This window comes from Antennarius striatus, chromosome 18, assembly GCF_040054535.1.
Source record: "Antennarius striatus isolate MH-2024 chromosome 18, ASM4005453v1, whole genome shotgun sequence".
NCBI lineage: Eukaryota > Metazoa > Chordata > Actinopteri > Lophiiformes > Antennariidae > Antennarius > Antennarius striatus.
Window position 1 is genome coordinate 18,675,686 of NC_090793.1, and position 22,500 is coordinate 18,698,185.

Genomic DNA, 22,500 nt, shown 5'->3' on the forward strand with positions numbered 1-22,500 from the left:
TGTATGCGATTTCATGTGAGTCATTCTTATGTTTATGTGTGCGTAAATTGGATGTGAATCGGTGTGTGTGTGTGTGTGTGTGTGTGTGTGTAGGGAGTGTGTTGGTGTCATAGAACTCCATTTTCTCCCTCTCTGCCTTAATTAAAGCTCCTTTACTGCAAGACTTTGTGCAGAATATGAAACGACTTTACCTGATGATGCAAACAGATGAAAACAGAGCTGGGTTGGTGCCCCCGCCTCCTCACCTGACATTCTCTCTTTATGTGAGAGTGTTAATGCACGAGGGGGCTACACTTCAACTGTTTTTTCATAAATGTGTATTTTAGTGGCGTTGCAGTCGCCCAAAAGGCTTTTTTTTTTTTACTTGAGGGAAATGTGTGTGTAAGCAAAAATCCTTTGTACTGTGTGACGAAAAAAGAGCAGGCTGTATCACAGCTTGGCAGTGATGTTCTTGCTGCACAAACGTGCTTACACATCCGTGCACACACACACACACACACATGTCACTCACATGTATACCCACGCAGAGACACACACGTGAGCATCAGTAAAGTCCGGGGGGATAAAACACAAGCAGAGGCCACGAAATGAGAAATAAATGAATCCCAAGTCGCTGAGCTGCAGGTTTGACTAAAAGGATTCATCATTTTTTTTGTGAAATAATAAAATCTGATGGTTTTCATGTGTGCATGGGTGAAAAGAAAATCAACCTGACTGCCTGATTTTGAAAAAAAAAAAAAAAAATCAAAGATCTGGCTTCTGTTAAAAGTTACTCACGATAAAAAAAAAACACATCATAAAAAGCAGACGATAAAAACATCATACGCACAATAAAGATACGTAACAAATCACCGCAACAGCAACCGCATGGACAAGTTCAAGTCAATAAGAGCGGAGAGGGACTGTATAGCTCAATACCCTGCAATAAAAGATGGCAGCTCATGACCAGGTCACAAAAAAAAAAAAAAAAAGACTAGAAATTGATTTCCCTGGTTGTCCCTCTGTTGCAGTGTGGGGCATTCGCTTCTCCCAGGAGCCGGCAGACCAGTCGGTGGTGCTGGGGGAGAGGGTGGTGCTGTCCTGCGTGGTGTTCAACTACAGCGGCATCGTCCAGTGGACCAAAGACGGCCTGGCCCTTGGTGTAGGAGAGGGTCTGAGAGGTAAGGGAGGGGACCGGGCCCCCACGGTATTTAAGAGGGGAAAAAAAACTTGTGGTTTCAACAGCCTGCAGGGGGCCAAAGTGAGTTGAAGGAGAATAACTCAACCATGGATTTGGTTCACTTTTGACTGTAAGAACCCGAACAAAATCTATTATGCTTGAAAAGTAAAGGCCTTTTTTAACATTAAGGGAATGAACACTGAACAGAGAGAGAGTTAAGGGTCAAAAGGCAGCAGAGTGACAGTCTGAGCAAAAGTGATTCCTGCGTATCACTCCTGAATGAGAGGAAATCCCTCACGCTGACAAAAGCAGCTGAACTCACATTTATATTTTAGGCTGGAGCGAAGATCCAGAAAGACTTACTGTGAATGCGTCAACACGTTATTTTATTTTATTCCCACCTATAACTTTTTCATGTCAGTTTGCTCACATTGACTAATATATGATCAGGATGAATGAGTTCTTTTATTAGTCTATCTGTGTCACTTGACACACATTTTTTTATTATCCTGCATTCAGGAAACGGTCAGCGGAAGTCCCTAAAAGGAGAGACGAACATGTTTCCTTTCAAATGACCTCAGCTGGAGTCAAACATGTGTTTAACTGCAGCGGCAGACTGCTGGAATTGAAATCTTATGACCACAGCTAGTGATAACATTAAACATTGGCACCAATATTTGGAAACAAAATGCAGTTATGAAAATTAATCTCAAATTTTAGATCATTTAAAAGGTCAAAAGATTAGTTTGAAAATGTCAGATTGTGAAACAGAAGCGTACTGTATTATGTTAGGGTTACGGTCAGTGTGTAATATTTTTTGAGAAAGTTTTCAGATCTTGAAAGTATACATCATGCTCAATAAAAATCATAAATTCCCATTTTTACCCATGTAAAAATATAATTCTAAGCATTAAATTATGGGTTGACATCCTCTACATGCATTATTTGAACATAATTTTTGATAAATTAGTGTATACATCAGTGAAATATTGCAGATAGGACTAAACAAAAGTATAATAATAGCAGGTTGTAATTTAAAATACTGAATAAATGTTGTGAGATTTCATGTAACTCATCTCAAAATTGGCTGTACGATATGTGCAACACTTTAATATTTTCATATAAAGTTCTGTACATGGGATGAAATTTTGGAATCGGTTTGTCTTTTCTCACATCTTTTGACGCAGAGTTTTCTGTGTGAATCCAAACCTGTTGATCCACTGAGACTAAAAAAAAATCTCTTGGTGATTCAAATATCTGTGTCTGAAATGCTCAGTTTTTCTGTTTTCATTGCCTTCATGAAGGTAATAAATACGTTTCACCTGAAAATGTTGTAAACGTTTTCCATCATGAACCACCTAATTATGTACTCAATAACATACAGTACGCATTCAGCTCTAAAAGCACACATCGCATTTCATCACACATATCATACACACACATCCACCCACCCACACACGCACACACATAAACATACAGGGTTAATCTGACATGTGATGTGAGTGCTCCTCTCCTCTCTTTATTCTTCTGTCTTTGTGTCGTCGCTGCTCCCTTTATCCTTGTCTTTTTGCACACATGCTAGCGGTGATAAACGCACAGTATTTGATAAACATGTTGTCGTCGCTATCTCCCTTTGTCTGCTTTAAAACCATCCATCATCGCCTTCTGTCCATTATTCATCCTAAAGATGTCTGCCCTTCAATCCCAGACACAACGTCTCTGTCTTGTTTTTGTTTTTTTGTCTTCTTGTTAAAGACTTTTCTTTGTAAATGAATTCATGTTTAATATTTGAACAAACGAATAGATTCAGGGGGTTTTTTCTGATCTATTGAGCTGCGGTTGAGGCTTGGAATAGAATGTATAAGAGGCTGTTATGTGTGCCCCTGTGACTTTGTACTGCCATTGATGACAGTGTGGGAGTGTTGGATCAGGCAGTCAATTTACACCTGCAGTTTTGCACACCCACCCACACACACACACACACGAGCGTGTAAGAGCTGTCTGTGTATTCACAGTCCAAAAAACAGTTATGCGTGATGTCATACATGAAATACACAAAACATAAAGCGAAGCCCTTCCATCCATGTTGAGCAACATGTGTGTATGCATGCGTGTGTGTATCACGTCACTCCATGCACACACTGGGCTCTTCTGCTACCAGCAGGCTTCAGAGGTGGCACTTCATTGTTCATCTTCACCCTCCTCCTCCTCTTTCTTCCTCTTCTCCCTGGGGGGCTTTCACCTCTGTGGTTGCTATGCTGCAAGGTACTGGAGAGGATGATGTAATCTCCACTAATACTTTTTGTCCCCCCCCCCCCTTCCTTCCCACTTCCTCCCTGCACCCCAACTGCCTGCCTATGTGCCTGTCTGCCTTCCTGTTTGCCTGTCTGCCTGCCTGTTTGCCTGCCTGCCTGTTTGCCATCTGAATCCATGATGTCATGTTCGGATTGGACATGGAGGATCAATGAGTGCCCCCTAGTGGGACGTCGTGTTCCATTTATGTCTTTGTCTGAGAGGCGAGGGGTTCAAACTGAGAGGTGCGGGGGTGTATGTAATTGGACCAGCACTCCCCTGCAGTTCTACAGTTTGTGTACAAGAACCGATGTGGTGTTATTATATGATATATGATGCTTGTTGAAAACGATTCAAGCTGTTTATCTCTGACTACATCGCTGTGTGTGTGTGTGTGTGTGTGTGTGTGTGTGTGTATGTGTGTGTGATGTATAGAGGACACGCTATCATCTCCATTTAGATGGTTTATCCAAAAAGGTCATCAAAACTCCTGAAACAGATTCCGTCACTACCAAATGTTATTTGTTTTTCTTCCGAAGGCCTTGACATTTTCACGTCGATATATGTCTCATTAGCTCCTCGCTGTCTAGGATTGATGTCATCTAATTGTGATTCAGCTTTCATCCGCGTCCACAAGAGCTTTCACATTTGCTTCGTCTTGTAAACAAGTCAAAGGACAAAAAATGCAGACTCTAACACTGTGTAATTGTTTTCTGTTTAAAAGGGTTTCTGTACTTTTTTTTTTTTTTAAATTTATGGATCTTTAGATTCACTTCCAACCCTGATACTGCAGAGATGGATGAAACTTTACCGCATATTTACTCCAAAATTCTGTCCCATTTTTGGCGTATATCCCTCTCTTCCACTGACTCCTTTAAATAAACTATCTTTACTATTTGAGCAACAACTTTTTTTGAGAGTTGGAAATAACCCTCCTGTCTGGCAAAGTTAATTCATGTCCCTCATGAATTCATTTTTTTTCATTAAGTTATATGCGGAAAAGTGGAATTAAATCAAACATTTTGCAGCAAATCCTGATAGAGTTTCTTGTGTATCGCTCGCTGTCTCTCAGTACAGACTAGATTGTTTGTGAAGGTGATGCTGGTGAAACTAAAAACTAAACAGTTGCTTTTTTTGACCTGCAGAAAGACACACATGACTCCCAGTAGAAAATCCAACAAAGGCTTCTCATTCGGCGTTTTTCCTCATTTATTTAACTGTAGATCTGATGTCTCCCCCAGCCTGGCCTAGGTATCGCGTGCTGAGGTCTCTGGACATCGGCCAGTACAACCTGGAGATCTCCAACGCCGAGTTGTCTGACGACTCGCTGTACGAGTGTCAGGCCACGGAGGCGGCTCTGCGCTCCAGGAGGGCCAAACTCAACGTGCTCAGTAAGTCAACCGGATGTGTGTTCAGGATTTAGAATTAGAATTAAAGTCGAACTTCGTGCTGATGCTCGTGTCCTTGAGTTGAAAGAATGAACGCCAGAAACATTTTATAGATGGGGGAGTGTGGTTGGACATTCCTCATCAGTTAAGGCTACATGTCGAGCATTTCTAACCCCATCAGAAAGATATTTGACAGTTATATTAGATGATATAATGGATTAAGATGATTTCCAAAAGACAAAGAATTTAATAGAAACAAAATTATTTGAGAGGTTGAAGGACGGGACTGATTTATTCTCCGTTCGAAAATTGTTGTTATGAATATGTAAATGTTTTCCACACTCTTGGATTTGTGCACCCCCACCCCCCCTCCAGTCCCCCCTGAGAACCCAGTGGTGGACGGAACCCCGGAGCTCCTCCTGATGGCCGGAACCCCGTACAATCTGACCTGCGTGACCCGCGGGGCCAAGCCTGCAGCGCACATCCAGTGGACCAAGGATGGGGCCAATGTGGAGGGGGCCTACCAGTCCACGGTGACTCACACACATCCATGCATACAATGGGATGATGGCAACACATGTGTACAAGTCACACAAAATAAAACACATGAGTTCAGTTTGTTGCTTGTTTGTTGTTTTGCTGCGGGCTGTGCAAAAGGGAAATACACTACACACACACACACACACACACACACACACACACACCCCAGAGTCCTGCATTATACAGCTTGTGCAAAACACCACACAAAGTCAGCACAAGATTTACTTGGGTTATGATGAGCAAAATATTGATGTCTCATCAGATGTGAGGCATATTTGTTACATGATGATTTATGAATGATTTCCTGTGGAAAAACCTTGAAATTATCTGTTTTACCATCAAGTTTCCGATGGTGCAGTAGGTAATCCTGTTTCCTCACAGCAACAAAGTCCTCATTTGACTTTTACGTTTGGAGTTCACATGTTGTTTCTGGTTTCTTGGGTTTTCTTTCACTACAAAAACACACAACTTAAAGGTAAATAGGTGAACCTGAATTGCATGAATGTGATCGTCTCTTATGAACCGGTGACTGGTGGCAGCCTCACGCCAAACGTCAGCTCCAGTAGTTCACTTGTGGGGCATCAAAATACCAAGCAAAGCTAATGCGCTAGTTTGAGTGTCAATAAATGATTTTCTGTTATTTCTATTAATATTAAGTGGATATTTTACTCTGTAGTGATTGGTGAAGGGAAGAAAAACATTCCTCCCACACAGAAAACCTGTTAGAGCGAAAGCCAACATCAGACTGAAGATGACAACAGAGTGTAATGAGTTGACAATTTAGTTTCATATCAGGCAATTTATTTTCAATAGTGGCAATCAAAAAACACCGGAATATAAAGAGAAACAAGCTACGATCAGTTATTTCTAATGGAAACTTTGCATATTGTCACAGTGAGAGAGCCGTGCTTATCCTCTCATTTGATGAAAGGAACAACGGCCAAACAAAATGAAATTAAAATGTAAAATACTGACAGTATGCAATCACACTATCACGTTTAGCGAAGCAAAAGCAGCGTGTCTGAACTGACAAATAGTCTGAGGTGACACTGAAGTAAGAAGAAATCTGACAAAGCTTTTTTTTTTAGAAGTCGACTTCGGATCACATTTGCTAAGGAATTACTCTTCATCCAAAAAAAACACACAAAAACAGGTTTTTTTATATAGATATTCCAATTTTTACACACTAATCTGTCACATGTACCGTTATTTCATTTTAACAGTTTATTTTTAATGTGTGAACATGATGATCAAAGATGTTTAAAGTGGAATAAATTTTTAAAAAACTTGATATGTAACTACTTTTTACATCACATTGTTGATTCACGCTTAGGCTTCACATGGTCTTCACGTTAACTTTGTACAATTCCTGCATTCTATCGAAAAAGATTTGACCTGTGTCACGTCAGATCACTCCGATGCAGGGTTTTTCTCTTCAAAAAACCATCAGTCTGTACACCAACCGTGTACAGTATTTACACTACAGCAAAAACTATGTGCATCCCTTCTCTGACAGTTTGTTGCTGCCTCCTGACACCAACAAGACCTCATGTGTAGGAAAAAATTGTAGCAGCTAGTGATTATTTTCAAAACTGGCTCATCTTTTAAGTATTTATAAAAGAAAATCATTTAAAATGTCCCAAAACTGTAAAGAATGGCCATCACAAACTCCCAAGTCATTATGACTTCTTCAAATATGCTTTTCCTGTCTGTCCAATTAGCCAAATGTACGTATTTGTAATAGAATGGAGTTAAAGTGGGGGAAAAAAAGCTGCAAAATAATTACAGCTGATAAATCAGTGAAATGTTTCAGTTCTACTGTGTTAATGCATTCTGTCGTCATTCCGAATGCAAAATCCACAGTCATTAGAAATCTGAATTGCTTGTGTTAATTGAAAGAACATTTTGCATGCAGTTATTTTCCTGTTCCAACATTAAATGTCTGTATTATGAAGATAAAGTGCGAGAACATGGGTTTTTGGAAAGCTTCTCCTTCAAACTAAATTCTCCTTTTGCACTTTTTTCACTCCTCTTTCTTCTGTCACTTCTATCTTGCTCTTCATATTTTTATATGTATTTTTATTTACTTTATCATACTCTGCTCTATTTGTAACTCTTACATTTCTTATTTTTTTCCTCCCCTATGTTTTTCACATTTCCCACTTATCCTCCTGGTGTTTTGTTTTTTCGTCCATCATCATCCTCCCTCTTTTTTTTGATTTGTTTCTCTGAATTGAACCCATGCATTTCTCCACCCATAACCCCCCTCTTCCCTCCCTTATTCGCCCGCGGAACAGGAAGTGCTTCCAGACAGGAAGAGGGTGACGACCAGGAGCTACCTCCCCATCACGCCGACTGACACCGACAGCGGCCGCAACTTCACCTGCGTGGCGAGCAACCCGGCGGTGCCAATGGGCAAACGAGCCACTGTTACCCTCAACGTCCACCGTAGGTCACACACCTGCCCCCATCAGGGGGGAAAAAGAACCCAGAACTGCATTTACCAGCACTACCCCCCCCCCCATTCTAAATCTTGGACTAGCTCCAGGTTTGATTCAGCTGTTGTCATTGATTTGGCATTATCTGTGGAGCCAGTGATTTTCTCCCAGAGCAGTTCATCGTCTTGATTTCCCTCAATATGTGGAAAAACCAGAAAGATTTTTTATGTTTGAGAGAATTTCAATCATTTCCCTGAAGAACAAAAAACTGGTCACAGGGAAACTGTAGTTTGAATTTTCAAACAAGAAAATTGATGGTTGTTGTTTTTTTTTCCAAACCAGTTTAGTTAGTTATTACTGTACTGGTATTATATCTGCAGTAACAGTAGAACCAGTCTGTGGAGAATTGAGGTTTTTATTCAAGAGATGAATGAATATTTTTAGAGATATAATATATTTATCTGTGAAACACAACCATCATTCTCAGTTTCATCTCAGCTCACCTTCAGTTTGCAGTGAGGATGTTCCTTCTGTTCCCTCCTAGATCCTCCTATGGTGACCTTGTCTATAGAGCCTCGCTCCGTCATGGAGGGCGAGAGAGTCACCTTCACCTGCCAGGCCTCTGCCAACCCTCCAATCATGGGCTACAGGTAAAAAAAAAAACAAAACACACCACAATTTAACATTACACCAAAAAACTACATTAACTTCAAGTAAACAGAGGTTGATATGAATCGTTTCCACTTTTTAACCTATTTTCTGGAGTCAAAAAAGCTGAACATAAAGTGTAGGATTATTCTACAAAGCTCTGCAAAGCACCGCTTCAGTTCAGAAAGTGTCGATCTTTTTTTTAACGATATCATTGTGTTTCATTCTGCAGTCTAAGATCAGCAGCCAGAGTATAAATCTGTTTCACAGCAATAGATTGCTTTTCCTCTACCCTGTTCTACTCAGATGTTTATCCTGAAATGTCGTCTAGGTCTTGCAGAAAGTTTCTTTTTGTATTATTAATTGTTGTTGTTGTTGTTATTTTCTTAAATGACTGCATTTAAATTGCTGAATAGTGCATTTAAGCACAACTCTTTTTAATCTGAGGTTAAATACTCCGCTAGAGGGTCCCAGTGTGGGAGCGCTGCCAAAGCACTTAGGCACGACGCCTATTGAATGTATATCAGAATGTCATCTAATGACACATGTGCAATATGGTTATCTGCATTCACGCGATATATCTGTCAGATACGGGACATAAAAGGAGAGAGATTAAAATCTTTAACTCGCAATCATCCCCCTCCCCAGGGGGGGGAAGGGGGGGCGTTGGCATCGAGGCACTTCAGATGTCTAATAGGTGAATTGATTATGTGAAAACACTCGTTGAGATCTGCTGCTGACACACACACATACGCTTACACAGGTGTAACGCCTGAAACCTGCTAACTGTGATGTTTCCTGCTCAGATGGGCCAAAGGCGGCGTGCTGCTGGAGGGGGCCAGAGAGAGTGTGTTCGTCACCACGGCCGATCACTCCTTCTTCACCGAACCCGTTTCCTGTCAGGTGTTCAACGCGGTGGGAAACACCAACGTTAGCATCCTGGTGGATGTGCACTGTGAGTGTGAACATGTCCGAGCTGCATGAGTTGAGCTTCTGATGATGTGTGTGTGTGTGTGTGTGGGGGAGCTGTATTTGTCAGTGTTTCTTCAAAGGGTGTATTCACTCTGTATTCATGTATTGTGCAGAAAACATTTGTAATGCTTTTTTGTTTTTAAATCAATAACCTGTTCTCTCTGATAAATCAATAAACCTTCATGGGATTTGTTCACAAAGCTCATGCATAAAAAGGGAAAAGGTAAATAATAAAGAATATGTTAAAAGGTAATAATAGTGTATGGAATAAAACTATTAATTTACTTAAAGTGCTTATAATCAACCAATAAAACTAATTAAAAATATGTAGAATTAGAAAAGGACCAAGAAACCTGATTTTTTTAATGTATTTTAAGGATAAAAAGGAAAATGTGTCACAAACAATGTCTTGCTTTATGATGAGGAGGTTATATCTTCTCCCAGGTCCCAGGTTGTCATTTTTATTCAGTTACAGTATGTAAGTCAGACAAATTTAAATCTCTTTTAGTCGGTCCAATACTGGTGGTGGAGCCCCGGCCGGTTACCGTAGACGTGGACTCCGATGTCACTCTCAACTGCAAGTGGTCCGGTAACCCCCCTCTCACCCTCACCTGGACCAAGAAGGGCTCCAACATGGTGAGGAGGAAAAAAAACATCAGTTTTCTACTCATTTCACTGGAATTTAATATATTCTGATTAATACAGGAATAAAAAACACATTGATGGAAATCAATTCTCGGAATTCCAGAAAATCTTCCAGCCTTCCAGCTCGACCTATAGTAAAACACAAACTTCATAAATGTTTGCTGAGCAGACATTTAGAAGTCTTCACATCTTAAATATTTCATTCATGCAGAACAAGTTAAGAAGAGCTCCAGGAAAAGAAAAAAAAAAAAACCTAATGGAGCCTGCTGAGAAAATCAACATGTTTTATGAATTAAATATTGCTCTCCCTCCTTCTTGTCTGTCTCCACCTCACAAATCTATCCATGCATCTTTTTATGCACACTTGTGTGTGTGTGTGTGTGTCCAGGTGCTCAGCAATAACAACCAGCTGTATTTGAAGTCGGTCAGCCAGACGGATGCGGGCCAGTATGTCTGCAAGGCCATCGTACCGCGGATCGGAGTCGGGGAGACCGAGGTCACGCTCACCGTCAACGGTCAGTTCTTCTCCCGTTATTCTGCTATTAACAACAGCGCCGGTGCTAGAAGGGAGGATAAAGCACCCAGAAGTCATCTTATCACACTGCAAACCCTGCGTCTGTGTCACACAACTAAGACAAATGACAAAAACTTTTAATCTAGCCTCATTCTGACAGCTGAAGCCGGCAAATGCACGGAGACGAGTGCTGCGTAAGCCTCATATTTATGTTGACACAGTCTGATTCATTCCAGCCCAAGCCTGACCCTAACCCGAGCAGCTAATTCTTCAGGTCCAGAACCAATATCTCACTGTCAAAACTCACTCCAGCAAGTAGTTCATAAATCAAAGCTGATTCACCAGGAACACAATGAAGAGAAGAGAGTTCAGGACGCTCTTTAAATCTATCGCTGGCTGACAAAGTGACCAGTCGTGCTGAAAACAGGGACACTGACTGGACATTATTCGAGCTAGAATTAAGAAATGTAACTGGATGTCGCCGATAAGATGAGTTATTGTGTTAAACGGGTTGATGCATTACCAAAACCAACTTTACCAACTTTATTTTTGTCTCATATTTCTTGTCGAGGTCAAAAACTAGAAGGAAACTCAGATTTTTTTTATTTTTTTGTGTGTGTTCTCGTCAAACCCGTTGTGATAATCCTCTTACGTGTCTGTTTCTCAGGCCCCCCCATAATCTCCAGTGATCCAGTCCAGTACGCTGTCAGAGGGGAAAGAGGGGAGATCAAATGCTACATCGCCAGCACCCCCCCACCTGATAAGATTGTAAGTTCATCCTTTGGAAGCTGTAATCTGCTGCCGATCGCTCCCACGATCGCAGCAGCTTCTTGTTTTCTACCGCTTTCTCTCCACCTGGTGTTTCTAGCTAGACGACTTTATTGTTCTCCAACGGCGTCGTGATTGAGTGTGGATGATCTGTTCTCCCTCTGTGGTGGATGGCGTGACTCATCGCCATAACAGCTGCTGTAGTGTTTGGTTCCAAAGGAAACCAAATGGCACTCAGCGCTGCACACATGTTCCATCGAGACGTGGGAGTGTGTCGGGTGAAATCGGTCGGATTCATCCTGAGATGATGATGATGATGATGATGATGATGATGATGATGATGATGCTTTAATATTTTTAGGCTCTGGGATGAGTCTCATCAGATTATCGGTGAATATGATTCACTGATCTGTCATCCAGGAGCTCTCTGTTCTCCTCTTCGCAGATAGACGATGGATTTCATTTATTTTTTTCTTCTTACAAAGTTTCATAATGACAATAATACTTCAAATAACCCCCCCCCGATGCACTGACGTTTTTACCCATCATTCCTTTTTTGATGACTCCTCTGGCATTGCAGCAGAGGTTGATAATCACTTTTGTATTGGACACGGTGATGTGTATTTATACTGAATTAGTATCTAGTATCTACTATAGAAACAATTCCTTAAGTTAAGGTTAATTTGTTAGTTAGGCTCATAACTATACAATTTCTTCAAAAAAGAATAATGTATACACAAATGTGTATACATTATGGCGTTTAGGTCATTTAAAGCATGTTGTGACTAAGAGGGGATCCGTGCAACATCATTTCAGAATGAACTGGACAAAGAGGAATTTGTGATCACGCATCAAAAAATGAAAATGTGAAAAGGAAATAAATGTTGTGGTGTGAGTTTCAAGGCTAGAAGAGATGTGTGAATGAAAAACGAGGAAAAGGAAGTGGATGTGGGGTAAAAAATCTGTACCTTTCAATGTCAATTATCTCATTTAGCTGCGCAGACATGACAGAAATTAAAGCTTTTAGGGAGCTTCAGCTCCACTGGTGCTCTAAAAGAGTTCAAAGCAAATAATGTGACACGACATTACAGTCGCAGCTTAATGCAGACACACAAGGGCTTATGAAATATGGAGCAAGATGTCATGCGTGTGTCATGTTTGTGTGTGTGTGTGTGTGTGTGTGTGCATGTACAATAAATAATGAGAAATTGGAACAAATGGTAACACAGTCATTAGCTGTACTGAAATTATTAATGATGATACGAAACTGACGGATTTTAACAGGAATCCTTCAGCGACTTTTTCACAACATGTAGGATTTCTTTTTTAAATGAGAGAGAACAGAAATTTTTTAAAGTAAAATAAATTCTTCGTCACCGACTTGTGGTCGTATTGACCGTTTTATTTTTTCAGAGGAGAATAAAAGGAACATTAACCCAACATGTGGCTCTATCTATATTTGATGGCACCGTGCTTTATATTTAATAGCTTCAAATTTCTACCTAGGCAGAAAACCCTTTTATAACACCTACGTACACTTGCTGCAGTGTGTGTGTGTGTGTGTGTGTGTGTGTGTGTGTGTGTGTACGTTTGCGCGCTGATTTTTTTGTGAATCATTTTTCCGGTGTGAAAAGCTGCTGCACAAGTTTTAATGAGGCATATACAGAAGCAGGAGAGGAAAATAGCTACCAAGGTGTGAGAATATAATTTCTTGTGCTTTAAATATATTTTCTGCTCAGACTTGCATAACCTTTTCACACACCAGCCCATCTGCTGGCTGAATGTGTGTGTGTGTGCGTGCATGTGTGTGTTCTCTTATAGAAGGTGTGGCTCATGCTACATAAATTGAGTTGACATGAAGTTAACATCATTTTTTTTTGTCTTAAGAGTAGGATTTAGTTAAAAATCAAACAAATAAACCACATTTTAAACTCCTCTTGTCTTGAAACACTTTCTCTAGTTTTGTAGAAGTGTGCAGACCTTGGAACTTTTTATTTTAGAATACACATGCTTTTAAACCCAATCCTTTTTAATTGGCGGATGTGGGCGAGGTTCTCGCCTACAGAGGTTTTTTTCGTAGCCATTGAACACGTTAATGTTTACAATTTGAATTTGAAAACAGGTAAATCTTCATTCCTCAGTCTAAAGAACATCCGTTTCATTCTCCCTGAGGTTTGAGATGGAGTTAAACCTTCTCTAATGTCTGTTTCAGGTTTGGGCTTGGAAGGAGAACGTTTGGGAGAAGGAGAAGGGCACCCTGATGGAGCGATACACCGTAGAGCAAAGCAAACCCCCGTCCCAGGGCGGGGCCGTCCTCTCCACCCTCACCATCAACAACGTCATGGAGTCCGACTTCCATTCGCCCTACAACTGCACCGCCTGGAACTCCTTCGGACCCGGAACCATGATCATCACTCTGGAAGAGACGGGTACTGAAGACAAGCGATCAGTCCAAGAAGTTCACCCTGTCATCAAAATGACCTCAGCGGGTCTCAGAGGCCACGATTCTGACCTGAATGCAGTCAGCAGCAGTTAGAGGAGACTTTTTCAGTGTCTTAATTACTGAACAACGTTGTAAAAATGGTTTTATTGTAGAGATCTGACCCCACAACCCCCACGACCTGAAATCTCAATGTTAGCTCTGTGCAGCCAGAGATTAAGGATTGAGTGATAAACAAACAAACATTGTAAAAGAACAAGTAATGGGAAGAAAGCATGACTGGAAAAATACTTTTGTTTTAGTTCATTTCTGGCCGATATTCTTTAAATCAGCGAAACCAGACTGCAGAGGTGACCAGGATAGATGAAACAGAACGATACGCAGTAAACAGACCCAATGAAGGAAGGAAATTTCATGTCCTACCTTTAATTTCCCTGATAGAACTTCTACTCTCTCGCCTAAAAAAAAACGGAGCGATATGATTTTTATTGCTCAAGGACAAGTGCAATGGCCTCAGCTAAAGGGCAAAGTAGAGCTAGACTGTGATACAGTGAAACCCATTCTGATGCTCCTTCATTCTGAGAACAGGTATTTCAAGTTGCATTGAGAAAATTATATTTATCATGCTTTGTCAATCTTATGTGGCTCTTTTTTTTATTTTTTTTTATTCAGCTGTCGGATTTTGCAAGCTTCAGAAGACATTTGAGAAGGGGGAGACTTGAGCTCCTGATTTTGCTCTCACGCAAACACACACACACACAAAAAAAACGTTTTTATCCTCCCGTGATTTTCATGCCTTATCAACAAAAGCAGCCCCTGAGAGATCCAATATGAAATATTCAGGATTTATGCTTAAATGACACAATATCCATGCAGGTTTCTGTAACAATGAAGCAGCAGCTGTCCCTCAACCCCAACCTTTTTTATTTATTTATTTTCTTCTTGTGTTCTCTTCAGATATTGTTCCAGTGGGAATTATCGCCGGTGGTACCGTTGGCTCCTCCATTCTGCTGCTAATGTTTCTACTGGCACTCGCCTTCTTCCTCTACCGCCAACGCAAAGGCAGTGAGTACATGCCATAGGTTCTCTTTTATACACACACACACACACACACACACACTGTATGAGTCTCAGTTTTCCCTTTCATCCACTCTCCATCTTCGTCATTTCTGCTTCCTCACATTTGGAGGAAGCGGCATATGTCGAGCTGTAGAGGATGTAATTCAAATTAGATTAATGAATATTCATATAATCTAACAAACTGCCTCTTCACGCCCACCACGCGTTTCCCTTTTTCTTTTTTTTACCTACGTTAAATTGTATGACGTTTGTTTGTAATTTGCATTGATATTCTGCTCATACTTTTAATAAAATACATAAATAACAGAGCAGAAAAGTAGAGCATTTAAAGAGCTCTTAACTCCTATAATGTATGTTATTTCCAATCCAATCTTCAAGAATGCAAATTAGAGAGTTAAGTACTTGGTGGTGTTGTGAAGTTCTTTAAATGTGAAAATAGCAAATAAAGAATTGGGGGAACACAACGAAGGTGACTGGCAGGGAGCCCCCAGAGGGATTTTCTGGGGGATATGAGCATATTTTCTGCTTTAGAGCTGATAACACCGCTACAGAGAAGATATAATTTCTAAAATAGAGACTCAAACAAATACTGTCGCGGCTCCAGATAAACAGTCTGCCACAATGCGGCTCAAGAAATCACAGATTTGAATCTTTTTTTTTTTAAAAAGGTTTTTTGCTTTTTGGAGGAGAGATGTCTGCAGGATGGATGGATCAGAACGAGAAGCATCATCATTACAGTTTGCACAAAGTAGTTTATGTCAAATCAATCCAATGTCAGAAAACTAACCTTTTAGTGAAATTAAATCTATTTATTCCATCATTGTGTATTCAGACTTGTTCTGTCATGTCCTTCTGAATGAATGTGACTCCCTCCGGTTCAGACTCTTGTCTCGTGTCGGAAGAGTGACGGATGTTCTATCGTCTGACCTGCTATGACACATGAAGGTGACTTTGTTGCAAGACAATGACCGTGGAGCTAAATCAAATATGAGATAAGAATTTAAATGTGCAAATGCATTTATCTTAACTAGTGAGGTAGATGTCTGGAGAAAGTCTGTCAGAATTTGTTATTTATTAAAAGAGCATAATTTAAAACCACAAGAACATGAAATTTGAACCCTTTTCACTATCGGCAGTGATGTATTTTTCCAAGTCTTGATATTTTAGACAAAATAGACTCAGAATCAAAGATTTTATCTCATTCTATTGTCTGAAAGTATGACCATCTCACAGTGGTGTTGAGACAAAAACAGCAGAAACAGCCTCCAGCGACTGAATTTTTCAAATCACACATGTAGGAGGTCTCACAGCCTCAAAAGACGATATTTATTCAGGAGAAATGACTCCTGGCATCTCCTTTCCTCATGTTAAATAATGACATCCTCAAAATTCAAGTCCTCTTTTCTGCCGTTTCAACCACAAAGCAATCAGACAAATTGCTGGATGAATATCAACAGAGTGAAATTAAAATAAAACAAGGAAAATGATGGATGAGTCAAGTCAAACTGTAAGGATATTAAAAATGGAAATAAAGCTTTTTGGGGGTTTTGTGGGGTTTTTTTGTTTCCTTTTTTTTTTTCCCCACCAGAATAAATCATAATTTATATAATGACCCAGATTGACCAGAGCTTGTGTTTTTCCATCCAGGTCGAAGGGGCGTCACACTTGGAAAACCAGACATCAAGGTAGAAACGGTCAACAAAGAGACCCACAGCCTGGAGGAGGAGGCGGCCGACGTCTCCACGGCAACGCGAATGGTCAAGGCCATGTACTCTGTGAGTAGACATCCATCTGAGTCACTGGAGGTGGTGGAGAGGAGGCGTATGGGTCAATGGCCTTTCATGTACAGATACACAGACACAAAGGGCAACAAGGCAGGAGACACACACACACACCCACACACACTCTTCCTCACGCATCATTGATCAAACGCTTGTTCTGAAACCCTTTTTTTTGTTCTATTTCATTTTATTTCATGTTTAATAAGTAATAGAAGCAAAATGGAAGTTGAATTTAAAAAATGAAGTTTAAAAAATAAAATAAATGGGTTAGAGTGCTCAACATAGTACATACCTACACTATGCCGAGGCTTAACAGTGTCTTTATTTAAATTTAACCTGAACCCATGTCCTTCCCTTGCACGTCGTCTCTTAGTAATCTCTTAAGTAGTTTATTCATGACTCACAAAACAGTATAAAACAAATATCACCTGCAAAATAAATGCAGAGAATAATTATTTAATCATCCCTTTTAATCGCTACGACCCCAAACGAAGTCTCATCACGACCCATTTAGTCACAATCCGTTGGTGAAGAGGTTCACCTTCTTCTTCCAAATTCCCATTCCAATTTATTTCGATGCCATCCGGATCAGCCTTGTCCTTAAAATGATATTATTTTAATGTATCTGCTTGAAAATCAAATTTGCACACTTTAATAACACCATAGTACAGACCCACACACACGCACACACACACACACACACACAAAGATGCGCTTTCTGTCCTTCCTTTGAGAACAGGATCCATCCCTGGATGTCCTGGACCTTCTGATCGACGAGGCTCCTCTGGAGAGGTTTTAAAGTTCGGCCCCAAATCCCTTTTTTCCAACAAATAACCGTTCTCATCTTCTACTCTCATGGGATGAAAGAGCTGAAATTCTGTTTTCCTCTTCCCCTCCCTCTCTCTTCCTCCTTCTTTGCTTTTCTCACCCTCCCTCTTTCCGTGTTTGTGTTTCGTTGTTTGATGGTTTAGTTTCTGCCCTCTGTTTCCCTCTCTCCCTCCACTCAGCCGTTCAAAGACGACATCGACCTGAAGCAGGAAGTCCGGAGCGACAGCGACACCAGGGAGGAGTACGAGCTCAAGGTAAGACTCGTCAGCATTCGTTTCTCAAGCTTTTTGCGCTCTGCATCCGATTGATCATATCCCAGATTGATCATATCTCAATCGGTCTATCTTTATCCATCAACAAACGTGTAGACTGTCACTTCCTGCTTTGCCCTCCCTTTACCTTTTCTTAAAAAAACACCGCTTTTGTCAGCCAGCTGTGCTGCTCCCAAAAACACAAAACATAATGACATGACTTATCACATAAAACAAGACTACATACCGCTTATCAAAATGACATAACACCAAATATTTTAACACCACATGACTTCAGCTGACCAGGTCAACCTCCCATCAGCGTACATCTGACACCATGTTCATCATCCCAGTGAAATGAATCATTATGTCTGCTGTTCATACACATGCTATGACCTGCATCAGTCATATGCTATTACATTTCTGAATGTAGCATGACCATCAGCATGCCAAAAAGTGCATAAAGTCTGCAGTGTCATGCACACACCTGCATTCACACAAATATGAAAGTATTACATATTACATAGCATGCACAGATGTTTTTTTTATTTACTACATAGTCCATATGTGTCATATGTTGTATTATGTGGCTCAGTGTGTAATGGAGGAATAAAAGACATACACTTGTCCACGAGTCAAACTCAAATGTGGCCCCCCACATCACGAGAGCATAAATGGTCAGAATGTCTAAAAAGAATAAGCTCAAAAGTGTACTTTGACCAAAAACTGCATTTCCCACAATGCAGTAATTATGAGCCCAAAAGGTTTTGAACAAAGTTAAAGTCCCAACTTGTGTTTGATGTTATTCTGTGGGTTTAATAACCTGATAAATTAAAAGGATTTATGTGAGAACTGTAATGTAACTGTAATGTTTGTTACTTGATTAAGTAATAGATTCAGAGTTATTTAACATTAAGCAGTAGTTACATTTATTTTATATTACACTGAGTTACATTTAGTTACATGTATTAGTTACATGTGGCCCTTTGAGGACTGACTTTATGCTGATGTGACCCTTTGACCCCCTTGCCTGAGTCCAAACCCTATCCGCTTCTACTCACAGGATCCAACCAACGGTTACTACAACGTCAGAGCCACCACCCACGATGAGGCGCGCCCCCAGTCCCACGCCATCCACTACCAGGGTGAGTTTCGTCCACCCAACTCCAACAGCGGACCGACCGGCGCCGCCTCCAGTGGACCCTCCACTGCCGCCAGCGGCGCCGTCCCACCCAGCACGGTGCCGGGGTCCAGAGCGGGCTGCTACGACCCCCGCCCTCCATCCAGGATGTCCCACGCCACCTACGCCCAGTTCAACACCTTCACCCGAGTCCCACAGAGCCAGAAAGCGCCTCCTAATCCGGCTCTTCAATCCCCTGGAGATTATCCTGGAGACTGTGGCCTGCTGGACAGCTCAACGCAGCTGGCTTACGACAACTACGGATACCCCTCCCAGTATCCCAGCTACCGCATGGGCTTCGCCCCACCCATAGAGGAAGGCCCGGCCTATGAGATGTACCCGACGGGACAAGGGACCGGGCCGGGGCAGGGGCAGGGGCAGGGGCAGCAAAGTCCCGAAGCAGGGCTGGGGCAATACGGAAGCTCCACCCGATTCTCCTATTCGTCCCCCCCCTCTGACTATTCCCAAAGACACACTCAAAGGATGCAGACTCACGTTTGAGAAAACACTCTTTTACATGCATACATATGAGAAAAATAATAATACATTTTTTGGTTTCCATGGCATCATGTGCATGGATATTTGGTTCATTTTCTGAACCAGTCAAAACACACACACACACACACACACACACACACACCGCAGCGACGCAGAGCATGTCGATGGCAGCCCTGCGTAATAATACAGTCAGCAGCAATACATTTTACACATGTAAAGCAACATTTATTGTCTTTTTTTTTTTTGTGTGTGTGTGTTGTTCATTCCCCCCCCCCCAAACGGAAACAAACAGCGAGAGCCACAATCATGACAGCCGGAACGTAACGTAAAAAGCACTTTGAAGGCAGAACCACGAAGAGCGCCAGGAGGCCGAGGGAGGAAGAGGACGAGCAGATTTCTTTTCCCCAGTCCCCATCTCGCTTCTCAGACCATCTCCCCCCTTCTGTAAATAAATAAACGCAAATGGAGATTTTTGGGGTCAGAGATTATTTCATCAATTGTACAAACGCAGTACAGCGACCCGCGGCGAACCTCGTCCGAATTCACACTTTGTTGAATTTTCTGACTCTCACATAATGCAAAAAAAACAATTTAAAAAACGAAGAAACTATACAGACACACACACACACACACACACACACACAGATCTCTTTGAAGACTTACGTGTTTCCAGTGTATCGCAGCAGTGAGGCAGCTTGGACTATAATAAATATACTTGGCACTTTTTTTGGATCATTTGTTTCACTAAAAAACCTACCCAGTGGCCATTGCGTACAAGATCTACCTTGGTTTAAGTGAGACGGAGCTCCTGAGGCGTTGGGGGGGGGGGGGTCAGTGCCAATACTTATGTGCCAACACACCACCTTATAAAGGTGTGTCTTCTTTTGTAAAGAATGGACATCGACATGTTTTGTACGTGGGCCACATCTGAAGACAGGAAAGGAGTGGTAGCAAGTGTCTCTATATACGTATCTGTCGTTTTTACGTCATCATGATTCACGTTTCATTCAAGGTCAATGCTGTATAAAAAGTCTTTGTGAGATGAGGTGTGGCAGGAGTGTTTTGTTTTTTCATTTGATGAAAATTCTGCAATTTCTACAAAAAGATACCTCCCCCTGCCCTCAAGCGTCAAAAAAGTATTTGTTTCTCTCACTTGCACAGTAGGATAGTATTTTTTTTCCATATTTATACCGAAACATGTGAGAAAAAAAAAGGCATTCAGAAACATTTTATGGTATTTTTATAAGGAGTTGTGGACCAAAGGTTCAACGTTTTGGGTGAAACTCACTTTTTAATGCGTATGCAATGACATGTTTGTTATTGGAATACCTTTTTTTGCATTTCTTTAAAAAGTGATGGATGGCATTTTTAGACCAGATGACATAGGTTTAAATTAGAAAATTTAGAAGATTTTCTACCCAAATTGATGAATATCAAGGAAAGAGAAGTGTGTTTGGTGTGAAACTTTTATTTGACTTCCAGTCTTCTGACTGGACTGCCTTTTTTTTCTTTTAAACGATGACGACATTCAAAATGATGGATTGAGAATCAGCAGCAGGGATGCTCAGAGCTATGCTGTAAAATGTGCAAGCAATGAAGGATGAAGTGTATTCTAACATATCAAAGCGAAGGTGCAGGTGGTTCTATCTAGCTCATATGGTACTTTACAAGTTTATATGAAGTTTGCTGGCTTGTTCACTGCAACATCTGTTGGTATGTTGTGTCTATTTTTTTCATAATATCAGCGTTGGTACATGTGATTAGCCTCTAATAATTCAATCCAGTGTTACATCTATCCTCTACTGAGGCAGCTACTGTTCAAGTCCCTTCTTTTAAAGATTCTCCACCATGATCAAAACCCTACATAAATTAGGATACATCAAAATCTTCAAAAATCAAGTATTTAGTTACATTTTAGTGGTTTTTCATCATTACTCATCATTAACTACCAGCAAGTTGACACTTGGATTGGATTTCAAGATCCAAAAAGCATTATGGGTACAAGTGATGAGCGCAGCTTCACAGGTTGAACCTTTTTTTTAATTATTATTATTTGGTATTCTTTGTTAGAGGTTATCAAAAAATAAGTCATTAAAAAAATTTAATTTTATGACTTGTAAACAATAGATGCAGCCATCGACCTTGTGTCAGCTTCCAGACACCAGTGTGATGATTATGGGGACAAAGTTTTTGAATGGATTTGTTTCGTGTTCTCTGTACAGACAAGAATGATGGTTCTGTATAAATCATGTGTTTCTTATGACGTCCACCTCCCCCAGGGGTCAGTCTGACGTCCAGCCCCTGACTCATGATGATGTTTGTGTCGTGATCACACAACCTGGTGTTAAACAGAAGCAGAATTCTTGTTTCGTGTACTTATTTTTATAGATTACCTCAATCAACTCATTACTTTATTGAACACGTTTTGACAACAAACCGAAAGAACATGTGTTTCATTGGTTTGACCACATCTACCCTACACTCTGAGCACTTAAATTTTAATTTACAAATGACCGGAGGCTGAAACATTTGACCAGAAACCTCATCACGGTGTCTTTATACCCATCAACTACTCGCTGATGGACACTAGCATGGCCCCCGTTTTGAATAAACACTCTCAGACAGGAAACCACAGCCAAACCATCTCCGTTTAGAATCAGACGGGGCCTTGTAGCTCCAAGGTCGCAATGTAAACCGTTGCTGTAGTTATGGAGAGCAGAAAGGCAGACGGAGCACCCTTTTAAATTTATATGAGCACCAGAGCCTTGGTACTGCATGCTATTACCTCTTTACAACCATTTTACAGAGTTGTAGCAGTATTTTGCATTTGACTTGAAATGTCATGATGACCTTGTGTACTGTAGAATGGGCAAATCTGATACAGAGCCAAATAAATACATACCAAGGCCAGGCAGGAACGGGATTTTTCTTGTTGACAGCTGGGCACATTGGTATGTAAAAGACATCTGAGGAGGAAATGTTTAGCAACTTTTATTGCTAAACACGTCCAAAATTTGAATTTGGAGGTGTTTTTTAAAATTTATTTCCTCTTTTTCCATATGAATCCTTACCTGTGGT

At 40.8% G+C, this 22,500-nt stretch overlaps 1 protein-coding gene across 5 annotated transcripts in view; it reads left to right on the forward strand.

Annotated features, from left to right (window-relative positions):
* Positions 1 to 21,305, forward strand: part of kirrel1b (kirre like nephrin family adhesion molecule 1b) — a 56,246-nt gene extending 34,941 nt beyond the window's left edge. Inside the window, exons 2-15 of one of the 5 annotated variants that reach the window (XM_068341337.1) lie at positions 1,011 to 1,160; positions 4,675 to 4,842; positions 5,215 to 5,372; positions 7,677 to 7,827; positions 8,362 to 8,467; positions 9,272 to 9,420; positions 9,946 to 10,073; positions 10,471 to 10,597; positions 11,264 to 11,364; positions 13,577 to 13,793; positions 14,762 to 14,869; positions 16,532 to 16,659; positions 17,637 to 17,747; positions 18,808 to 21,305. In XM_068341337.1, coding sequence (XP_068197438.1) covers positions 1,011 to 1,160; positions 4,675 to 4,842; positions 5,215 to 5,372; positions 7,677 to 7,827; positions 8,362 to 8,467; positions 9,272 to 9,420; positions 9,946 to 10,073; positions 10,471 to 10,597; positions 11,264 to 11,364; positions 13,577 to 13,793; positions 14,762 to 14,869; positions 16,532 to 16,659; positions 17,637 to 17,747; positions 18,808 to 19,425 — 2,420 coding nt within the window. In that variant the 3' untranslated portion in view covers positions 19,426 to 21,305. Of the gene's footprint in view, positions 1 to 412; positions 1,161 to 4,674; positions 4,843 to 5,214; positions 5,373 to 7,676; positions 7,828 to 8,361; positions 8,468 to 9,271; positions 9,421 to 9,945; positions 10,074 to 10,470; positions 10,598 to 11,263; positions 11,365 to 13,576; positions 13,794 to 14,761; positions 14,870 to 16,531; positions 16,660 to 17,636; positions 17,748 to 18,807 lie in introns of those variants that run through there. The other 4 variants (XM_068341335.1, XM_068341338.1, XM_068341336.1 and 1 more) reach the window with 4 other exon arrangements.
* The last annotated feature ends 1,195 nt before the right edge of the window (positions 21,306 to 22,500 follow it).